The sequence below is a fragment of the Theobroma umbraticum genome, unplaced genomic scaffold, assembly GCF_002168275.2.
Source record: "Theobroma umbraticum cultivar Fairchild unplaced genomic scaffold, ASM216827v3 scaffold_30.0, whole genome shotgun sequence".
NCBI classification, from domain to species: domain Eukaryota; kingdom Viridiplantae; phylum Streptophyta; class Magnoliopsida; order Malvales; family Malvaceae; genus Theobroma; species Theobroma umbraticum.
In genome coordinates this window covers 6,317,465-6,328,882 of record NW_018397254.1, presented here as the reverse complement: position 1 = coordinate 6,328,882, position 11,418 = coordinate 6,317,465, and the positions used below count along the sequence as shown (strand labels likewise).

General features: G+C 35.8%; 2 protein-coding genes across 2 annotated transcripts; both read right to left on the bottom strand.

Moving 5' to 3' along the window:
• Positions 1 to 430: 430 nt before the first annotated feature.
• On the bottom strand, positions 431 to 1,336 carry LOC110409945 (hevamine-A-like). The gene has a single exon (XM_021419471.2). The coding sequence runs from the start codon at positions 1,331 to 1,333 to the stop codon at positions 431 to 433; it is 903 nt and encodes a 300-aa protein (XP_021275146.1). The 5' UTR covers positions 1,334 to 1,336.
• Positions 1,337 to 4,551: 3,215 nt separating this feature from the next.
• Positions 4,552 to 5,451, bottom strand: LOC110409898 (hevamine-A-like). The gene has a single exon (XM_021419400.2). The coding sequence runs from the start codon at positions 5,446 to 5,448 to the stop codon at positions 4,552 to 4,554; it is 897 nt and encodes a 298-aa protein (XP_021275075.1). The 5' UTR covers positions 5,449 to 5,451.
• Positions 5,452 to 11,418: the final 5,967 nt, after the last annotated feature.

Genomic DNA, 11,418 nt, shown 5'->3' with positions numbered 1-11,418 from the left:
CCATTTTTAAGAAGAAAAAGGACGAGTTGAGACGCTAGCTCTAGGCCGTTGTCTCCTATATTTGTTGTCACGGGCCTTATTTATTGCAGCTTTTTGTTTGCATTCTTACTTTCCTAGATCCTTTTCGGTACGTTCTTTCAGAATATTGAGAAGTCTTTAGGAGTATCTATTGCAACATGACTAAGGTAAATCGGAAAAGAGTCATGGAATGATAGTTAGGCAGATGACATCCAATTTATAAATACATTGTCTATTTTATTACCAGGTAGTCTGGACACAGCAAGACAAACGACAAAAGGGGACAAACGAAAAAAAGAAAAAGAGGAAGCAACTTATTCAATTCATCTACCATCTTTTGCCCCGACTTTTAGCAATGAGGCTTACGTTGCTAAGCCAGGCAATGTTGCATCCGAATCATAGTTTCTTGGTTCTATACGCTGTTCTTAATGACGGTGCTGTAACCACCGATCTTATCAAAGTACCTATTCCAAAGCATGACACCACCATACTTGGGTGATTTCTTGATCAGCGGAAGGATTTTAGACTTTAGCTCCCACGGTGGAATGTACCCAGTTCCTGTTGATGCTGCTGCCTTGGTTGCTGGTAACCCTAAAAATATCTTCCCTGCCTTAATGGATGTAGTCCACCGATACCATGAGTTTAAAAGGTTCCTTGTGTTACCTGGAGCATATTGACAGGCTGCGTTGTTATAGAACTGAACCCAAACGTAATCAAAAAGCCCCGTATTAAGGGCAGCCCCCAAGTATCTATCTGGGAACGGACATTGAGGAGCAGCCGACAGGTAAACCTTTCTTCCTGGCTTGGTGTACGCAGCTAGGTATCGGGCAAGATCGTCCCAATATTTTGTTGAGCCAAGCTCTATGTTGAAATCTATACCATCTAAAACAGCATTGCCTAGTGGCCTGGAAGGTGATGTTCCACCCAAGAAGTTGTTGTATAAGTAATCAGCTACCTTCTTGGCGTCGGCTTTAGAAGCCAGAGAGTACTGGCCTAGGCCGCCACCAATGGAGAGCATCACCTTGATCCCTTGCTTTTGGCAGTTTCTTATGGCTATACTAACAACTTTGCAACCTCCATTCTTTGGGTTGCAATGGCCAGCAAGGTTGAGTTCCGGAATCCGGCCACTGCCAAATTTGTTGAGGAAGGCTATGTTGACGTACTTGTATAGTCCAGTCTCACATGTTTTGTTTAAGGTGGTCTCAAAGCCGTTTTGACCCCAATACACGGAAATCCCACCGGCTTGAGAGACTTCAATCAGGGCAAGGACTAGTAGGGAAACGAGAACAGGGATGGCTGGTGTTTTAGCGGCCATTGTTGCAATTGTTTTGTGTTGTCTGCAGTGTGTGATTCCTCAATGCCAAGCAGAAAGTCCCTTATATAGAGTCCAGGAGGGCCCAGCTGAGAGCTTTTTTTCTTTTTTAATGACGGGGCCGAGAGTTAGTCACGTTAAATTTTAGTGGAAAGTCCGATGAGGGCAGTATACTGGCAATCTTTTCAAACTCACAGTACCATTCTTTATTGGTAAACTTTGAAGCTTTGGTTACCGTTTACTTTTAATTCAGCCCTGCAGAGAGGGAATGCATTCATTAATTAGAAAATTTCCGCAGGCATAAAACCAGACGGATCAAGGAAGTCCTAATTGACAGAGTAAAAAGCAATGAACTAAAGCAAAATCCACACACACCACGGAAATATAAGATGCCGAGCCAACAATATATACAAGAACAGGGTCTTGTTGAGGATAGTCCACACGTTTAAAAACCTAGCTGCCAACACAATTCAAAGAGTTTCATCTAATTAGATCATCCCTATCCATTACCGGAGGCACTATTGCCCACAGGCACTTCCGGTACCACCATATGGTAGTGAAATTCACTTCTGCCAAACTAAATGCAAAAAGTGACTGTATTCGGTAAAAGGTTTACATATTTACATAATACTTTATGTCATCTGGGAAGCTAGTCGATCCCATTTGTCAAATTTGTTAAAAAGCTTCAACAATATATAGACTAGTTCAATCTGAGATCCCGCCAGATTCATCCAAAACCCGCTGTATGCATGGTAACCCTTGAATAGGGAATCAGTGATTAATATTCACCAATTTGACAAAACAAACCTTAGTGAAAACAGACAAAAACTGTTTCTGGCGACAACTTAAACAGTATTAGACTCAACTACTCCGCCCTAAGCACATCCTCTCAAACACTCTCATTGCACCCGGTTTGCTTCTCCTAGGTCCGTCAACATATTGTATTTCAAAAAGAAACCAACTGCTGGATCCACCGACTTTGAATATGTCTATCAAGTTGAAATATGTTTATTGTTTCTGCATTTTAGTACTTTGTGAAAATCAAGCTTCTAAGGATATAGAATACAATAGTATGGTTGTAAACCTAGTCAGAATAATTTGATACGGCCAAAAAAACAAATGAAAAAGAAAAGAAAAACAGGATTGAAACTTCACTTTCGATTTTGCACAAAATTATCCCAATTTGTTTATATTAGATTTCTATTGGACTATATTAGTTTATTATCCCTAGCTATACTATATATGTAAAAATTTGTGCATTTTATTGGAAACTCTTTGCACTCCACCTAGATGTATAAAATAATAATTAATTATTGATATAATATTTTAAAAAAATTAAATAATTTTAAAAAATTAAATAAATTTTTATTATTTTATTATATTCAATCAAGTTTTATATTTTTTATTTTAAATCAAATAGATCCTATACAACTATTGTTAATTAATTACCATTATTTAAAATATTATTTATTATTTTATAATCATATGAAGCTTATGTGAAATTGACGTGAAGGGTGAAAATATTCACATAATCATGTTATTTTGCCATACAATATATACCACGTTAATATCATATGACAAAATAACACATGATATTTTCATTAATAATCGTTAGTTGACTATTAGTGATAAAAGTTTGTTTAACTCAAAATAAAAATATAAAGATTTGATTGAAAGTAATAAAAAATATTATTTAATTTTTTATAAATAATTTAAGAATTTTTTTAAAATATTATATCTTAATTATTTCATTTAATAATGTTAAAAACTTTTTATTCTTAATTTATTACTATTGTTTCACAGTTTATTACGATCTAGCGAATGTTGCCCTTAAATTGACTTGAATGGAAACAACTGAGGTGGTAGTTCTCAACATTTGTAGCTCAGCTCCACTCATCATCTCTTTAATATATTTTTCAGTCAATATGTTATGGATTAAAATTTAAATCCAACCTCGTACGACTCTAAATTGTGAAAATAAAATTTAAGCAAGTACATAAATCATAAGCTTATATTCATTATTTAAAAGACATGCTTGATAGATGATGAAAAACCCATGTCCATGTTTATATGTCAAAGATTTATTTCATTTGTTATTAATAAGGGATTCGTGACATTTTATCCACTTAATTATATAACATTTTCATTGCACTAGCTTTTTACTTCCTAGAAGAGAGGTTACATGAGGGCTCCACATCAGTGACGTAAGCAATTGTGCAACGCCCTTGTTGCATTGATGACTTAGACCCCACATTAGTGAAATGAAAATCTGGATTTACTTTGATACTTAATATAAATCTATAAATTACGAGTTCATATTTTTTATTTAAAAGACATACTTGATTGGTAATAAAAATTTTATATTTATATATTCAAAATTCATCATCTTGTACTGATATGAGATCCATAACACAATACATTAATCATATTTTATGTATACAAGATAAAAATAAATATGTGATAATGTCCCTTAACTGGGTAATATAATGCAACAGTACGGAGTGGAACTAAATGATTTTAATGGGGGAGAATTGAAGGAATAATTTAATTGATACGTCAACGGAGCATTCTGTCAAACTCGACATCGTGCATAACTTGTTGAACAACAATGGCCCACGGAGCAACTTCCTCCCTCAAGAAAGCTCAAGATTTTAGGTTGAATATAAGAATGCGGGTCAGATTAATTTGTATATACAATATGTTTCATACTTATTTATATAGCTAAAGTAATTAATTAATTTAAAATTCTATATATTTATGGTATGGAAATACTGACTTTGCTTTATTAATTTATTATTTATTTCGACAAAGTTAGAAGAAACGTACGGGGCGGGTGAGTAGGAAATATTTATTCTAGGCTTAATTAACCGTTTATCCCTGCTGTGATGGGCATATTGTTTGTAGCTTTGCTTACTTTCTGGAGGTATTGCAATGATGAAAACTGTTTATATACAAATATTTATATATATAAGCTTAAATCAGAAAATAAAACTGATAATGAAATTAATGATCACCGTTGTGCACCCAATTTCCAAGGGTATCTGTTTTATTTCGACCACAATAGACAGGCATAACTGCATGTATAGTCCATATAACATACATTATAAAAAGAAAAAAGAAAAACACAGAAGCAACTTATTCATTCAACAGATAATTTGCCCCCTCTCTGGGTATGGGCTTACGCTACCAAGCCTGGCAAGGTTGCTTGCTTCATATGTAGTTTATACCTTACTCTTAATGGCAGCACTATAGCCATTGACCCTATCATAGTATCTGTTCCAAAGCATAACACCTCCATACTTTGGCGATTTCTTGATCTCTGGAAGGATTTTAGAGGTTAGCACACCAGGTGGAATGTACCCACTTCCTGCTGCCGCCGGGGCTGCCGGTAACCCTAGGAATAACTTCTTTATTGCCCTTATCCCAGCCCACCGTTTCCATGAAGCTAAAAGCTTGCTTGTGTTACCTGGACTGTATTGGCATGGGGGGTTGTTATAAAACTGAACCCAAACATAATCAAAAAGACCAGTACTAAGGGCAGCCCCTAAGAATCTGTCAGGGATTGGACACTGAGGAGCAGCCGATAGGTAAACCTTTCTTCCTGGCTTGCTATATGCAGCTAAGTAGCTAGCAAGATCGGCCCAATACTTAGTGACGCCAAGCTCTATGTCAAAGTCTATACCGTCCAAAACGGCACTTCCTAAGGGCCGTGAAGGTGACCTTCCACCCAAGAAGTTGTTATACAAATAAGCAGCAACCATCCTGGCGTCATCTTTAGAAGCCAGAGAGTACTGGCCAATGCCACCACCGATGGAGAGCATCACCTTGATGCCTTTGCTTTGGCAGTTTTTTATGGCTGAACTTGCCACTCTGCAACCACCATTTGCAGGGTTGCAATGGCCAGCAAGGTTGAGCCCAGGGGTTCGGGGGCTGCCAAATTTGTTGAGAAAAGCTATGTTGACGTATTTGTATAGTCCAGAGTTACAAGTTGCGTTTAAGGTTGTTTCGGAGCCGCTTTGACCCCAATAGATTGCGATCCCACCGGCATGGGAGACCTCAATCAGGGCTAGGACTAGGACGGAGAGGAAAATAGGTATGGCTTGTGTTTTTGTGGCCATTGTTGAAACTTGAAACTGAGTTTGGTCTGTGGTTCCTCAATGCCAATGAAAGGGTCGCTTATATAGAGCTCAAGAAGAGCCCAAGCAAGAGGTCGTCACATTACAATATGGGCGAAGACCCATTTATGGCGGTGCACTGCCCTTTATCTTTTCAATTTTATAGTTATTTATATCTGTCCAGATAAACTTGTAGTAATTGTTTTTTCTAGTGAAAGTTTCAAATGACTGACTTCGTTCTCAAGTTAGGATCTTTCTTGCTGAAACTTAATTAGGACGTGATGACAAAAAAGAAAATCCAATTCAAATAACCGAAGACAGAAGGTTATGGTGATCATCATATCTGGGACAAGATTTGAATTAAACGAGGGCTGAATTAACACCGTTAACCAACATATATATAAGCCGTAAAGCGATTTGTTTCATCAAATTAAGTGTCATAAATTCATTGGTTGAGCTGACAAAAACATACTTGTCTGAGAAAAGACTGAAAACATTGTATTCTCACTTGGTACACTAAACTATAAAATCTGAATCCAAGTGACCCTATATAATTAAATATATAAGCTTTGTAAATAGCAAGTCGTTTCTCCAGTGAAGAAGTTATTGGAAGGTGAGTTTGAGAGTTCCTGTTATTAAAAATTCCCAGGAATACATAGAGTTGTTTTATGGTTGCATAGTGAAGCTGAAAATATTACTCTCCTCACAGTCTTGAAACTTCACTTCAACCTTCGTCTAATCTGCGCTTTGGGTACCAGATCAGCCGATCACAGAATATAATTAACAAATTGGATTAGATCTGGGAAATCCTAAGTTAATTTACGGTCACTTTTCCGGTTTTTAATTCAACAGAAAGAGAGAAAACAATGAATTTAGTTCTTGTACCAATGCCACGATCCGCCATACTCGACGCCATGCTTAATGGAGCAGCAAATTTTGTTGAATAAGGTGAGCTTGACCATGCCTATAACACGGTCCCTGAAAAGGACTCTTTTGTATGTAGAGAGAATTATTTGTCAAGGAAAAGGTCGAAAGGTTTGTCTGCTATCGAAATGCAGAAAAAAGAAAAAAAAAGAGAAAGAAATCCCCATAAATTGGTGCCTGGCATCCTATTATATTTGTATTCTCAACTATATAGAATAGAAAAAGGAACTTGTTCTTAAAGGCAAATATGTAATGACTCACGAAGTTCACCAATCTTTTAATCCATTGGTAGGCAATAATTTGTCTGCTTGCGCTGTGGATGCACATTAAGGTGCTTGTTAATCTAACTTTTGTCAATTAACTTTGAAAGCAAGTTTTGTAAGAGAATTTTTATGATTTATTTTGAAGCGATAATATATGAAAAATCAGAGTATTTTTTATTTTAATCGAAGTATTTGGTTCAAGTTTTTTTATTTTAATAATTAAAGAGGAAGGATTCAAACTTTGTTCTTTAAATAAGAAGATTATGCATTCATCAATAAATTAAATATTCGGGTGCATATTTGGTTTAAGTATAATTTATCTAATAATATTTCAAATTTAAGTCACGAAATTGTTAAAAGTTTAAATTTAAATTATTAATAATAATTTACTTAAATTTTTTAAAAATAAATTTATTGTGTTAATATAAATAACTATAGAAACCTCACAGTTCAAGTCCTTAAATCGGAACAAAAAAACATTGGCTTGAAAGCACCTAAAGAAGCACCGTCCAATGAAGAATTGCATACATAAAGCATCTAGAAGGAGTACGGAACAACGCATCCCTCCAACAAAACATCTACAAAGGTATCCAGAAGAAGGTTAAATACAAGCATAAATAGCAAAATACACTAAAAAGATGAGAAAACAGCTCCCTTCCCGTAGAAATAAATAGAAAAAACAGCAGCTCCTCTCGACCAGAAATAATAATGACACACTAGGCTTCCCTTCACCAGCAGCAAACATTAAACATGTTGGGTCGGTGTACCCACATTTTTGCTAAAGAGTCTGTAAAAGAGTGAGTCTCCTTGTAGATATGTCTGTAAGCAACCTCTTCAATCAGCTTCAGAAAATACCTTTCGTAGTGCCCATAGCCTGTTATCCGGTTTAGCTATCAATGAAAGATCAACACAAGAATTTGATCCTATCACCAAAGGTTTTAAACCTTTTCATGAAGAGGAATCAAACTTATGCATAGTTGGACTCAAGCTCACTTAAGGGACTAAAGAAAGACCAATTACGTTACCCTTACTATCCCCAAGAACTCTTCCACAACCTGATGGTCCTGTTTCTCTATAACTGACTTACACTCTTATATAACTCTTACGTATCACATTTACGCTCGTTATAAGATAGATATCACGTTTAACTAGGAGAATGGAGACGATAAAAGGAGAAGATTTTGAACATGTGTTTCAAATGGCTTATCTTGTTTTACCTTGGAAAGGAGCAGCACTTTCCAAAAATCCATGCTGTAGAAAAGCCAAAAAGCTCACGTATGTCAGTCTACGGAGTTCAATGAATCGCGCAACCACTCTTTAATCCTAAATTAGAAAGATGGTAAGTTGGTTATGGCCCCCTTAATTACGGTAAGAGCTCCCATATTCCACCATAATACAGAGATAGGCGGTCTAGCTAGCAAGAATGAAAGTTTGGGGTAGGCAAGGCAAAGGTTCATGTGAATTTTCAGGTGTAATTTTTGGGAATCTATTTCTTTCTTTAGTTTTGTTGTGGGGGTGAGTGTAATTAATATCTTTTGGAATCTAACCTTGTTTTGCAACGCCAGAACTAGAGCCCCAATTCAACGAAACGTTTATTTAATAAAGATATAGATGAAGAACGATACAGCCCCTAATTAACGAGCTAACTTCAGTAAACACAACAACAAACAACAGGGCTGACTAACTTGGACACCACAGAACACAACCACAATATTACTAACAAACGAAAGCACAAAAGGCTTCTTTTCGAAACATTTTATTTGTTAGCGAAACCTGGATCAGATTCACTGGAAGAAGCCTTGTCACTGAAATGATCTTCAATGATTTCATCCCAAAAGCAAGCTTCTTCTTCGTCCTCACAATTCATTCCTTTTTCCATATTATTAATGTTTGTCGGATTGGGATTTGGGTTTATTTTAAGGCTTTCCACATTAATGACAATGTCCTGCCTCTTGGGTTGCCCTTGTGAATTTGCTGGTGGGTTTAGACAAACGGAAAACGCTCTGGGAGTGGCATATCCTCTTCGGTTTTCTCTTCGCATGATTCTCCTGCGACAGTAAGTGAACATATCATAGCCAGTGATCTTTCTGAACACAGGCATGTACTCTCCCTCCACATAGTACACGAAATGAGAGACAGCATACATATCGGATCGCTCTCCAACATAGTATGCTCCATATTCCTCAAGTTGCTCGAAAGTGATGAGTTCATTGGTTGTCCACTCTTGGGATGTTTGCTTTGAACTGAAGAAAGGGACGGGATCCCACAACGCACCGAAGTAATCATAGTCACGGAAAGGGGTAACGTTGTCCAACATGGCATAGTCTGGATGTCTGATTGTGAAAGCAGGAGGGGGAGCCCCCATTGTTCTGATCTCTTTCAGGCTGCTCCTGATGATATAAACACACACAAAAAAACAAAAGGAAAGATAACTCAGAGAAGTTCAAATCAAGACAAATGGTAATCCATTCAAAATGTTGAGCTTTGAATGAAATGAAGTCTGGTCATTTAAATGTGATTGTTGTCTTCTATACTAAAAATTGAAAAAGAACAGAAAAAGCAAAGAAAATGCCGCTATTGGATTTCTATTGAAACGAGGTTTATATTTGATAACTCATCAATCTCATTTGAGAAGAAAATAACTGAATGATATGCGATTCGAGCCTATCTAACTAAGCTTAATTTCAGCCATGGACAAAACCAATAAAAGCATTTAGAAACAAAAACAACTGAAAACTCTCCATCTCTTTTCTCTCTCGTTTGAAAGTAGGGGCAGATGGTGGTGAAGAAACGGCGAAAGACAAATGGGAGAGGCTGATAACAAGAAGGAAAAGCTTAGAGAAGTAGCAACTCTAAACTAACCAATTAGAGATATCAGGCTGCCAAGTATTTGAGTGTTTTAAGCTCGTGGAAAACCAGGAGAAATGGAAATGCTATATATAGCAAGGCTGTACCTTTGCATGTTAGCAACGTGTCAAAAGAGAAATAATATTCTCCACCTCGATTTAATATTTTTGCTTCCACAAATCTAAACAAGGAGAGAGATTGGATGTGGGAGATTGCATCCAAGTCTTGTGCAAGAACCAATATGATTGGAAACCAACTTCTTGTCCTCATCTAGAAAACCTATTTCTGTTAATCTGATCATGTAAAGTATACTATTTGTGATATGGCATTTATTCATACATACATGGAAATTTTTATGTAGAAAATTAAAAGGTAAAAGAAAAAAAGTATGTTATAACTAAATATATGATCACATGTTTTACGTAAAATGTACGTATGTAGTTAAAAAATTATTTTAATTAGAAAAAAATGACTCAATATGATAAATCGACTTTTAAAAAATTATAATAATAGATGTTTTATTAATTATTACAGATAAAAAATAAAGATATCATGTAACTATTTTGATAACGGTAAATCTAACGTGGTTCATAATAAATTTTGATAACGATATATATTTTGTCGTTATTTTATAAAAAAAATTAAAAATTTTGATATTTAATAAAAAATAATGATATCATATATATGGTAACTTTCGACCACGATCATTCTAATATCATAAATATTAAGATAATGACATATTTTGTTCTTATTTCAGTAAAAAAAAAATTAAGATTAAAGTATTGAATTGACATATATATATTTAAATATGTTAATGTTTTCTTTTTCGTTGTAAATCAAAAATTAAAAATGTATATAAGATTGAGTAAAAGGAAGAATATTCAAAAATGAAAAAACGAAAAATATTAACTTAATACCCTAATTATCTTTGATCTTAATGCAGCATTATCTATATTATTGGATGGAATTGGTTATGTGAAGTAGAACATCGCATTGGTTTGTTGAAAATGGGGTAAGCAGTTGCAGATAGTTATGGTCGCAGACAAGGATGATCCCCAAAAGAATGTGAAATTTTTGAAACTGAAGAGCCAAGTTAGATGCACTCCACGTTGGCAGGGAATCGCAACAGTCTTTGACTCTTTGGGAGCTTCCAACAAGGTAGTCATTTGTCTGCTTGCTCAAGCAGCGGTGGCATTGGGCCCCACCAACAACCTAAACTTTAGCGTTACAATTTTGCACAAGTGGGACTGGCACGTTTTGTGTTTTTCCTTCGCCAAGGAGGGATAGGGTCAATACCCAGCAGAGACCCACTGCTTGAACAAGTAATTTTAGCTGCTGAAAATGCAAATCAAAGGTAAAAAACCAAATAACCACTCATACAGGGAAAAAGTATCCAAAAAAATCTCATATGGCTAGTTACAATGAGTTGATTGGAATAGCTAATGTTATGTTGAAGCTGATATACTGCGCCAAGCATTCCTTGTTGTATGCCTCCATATTCTGGAGTAACAGGAGGGCCAAACCAGAGAGCTTGTATCAGAAGAATGAATTCACAGCTCTATTATCGATCATGTCTAATCTTGTGTGGTTGCTAATATATATATATTAATATGCAATTTCTGGAGCTCGGATGAAAAACTGCTTTGTCCTTGCAGCATGTGCAGATTCGCACTAGAAGAAGACAAAGACCAAGTATCCTTGAAACCATCTAAAATCCCATCGGAGTTCCTGCCCACAAAATCCTAAACTCACAATTTAATATACTTGACATATAAGGATGTTTGTAACTTCTCTTCAAAAGGCAAATTTCCAGCTACTAAGTTATTTAACTTTTAAACAGTGACAATAGTATGATAATTTCATTGGAAATCTCTGTATAATTCTATTCCTTCACCAAAAGAAATGTGGGATCGGAAGGTTTGGATAGCTTTGGGGAAGT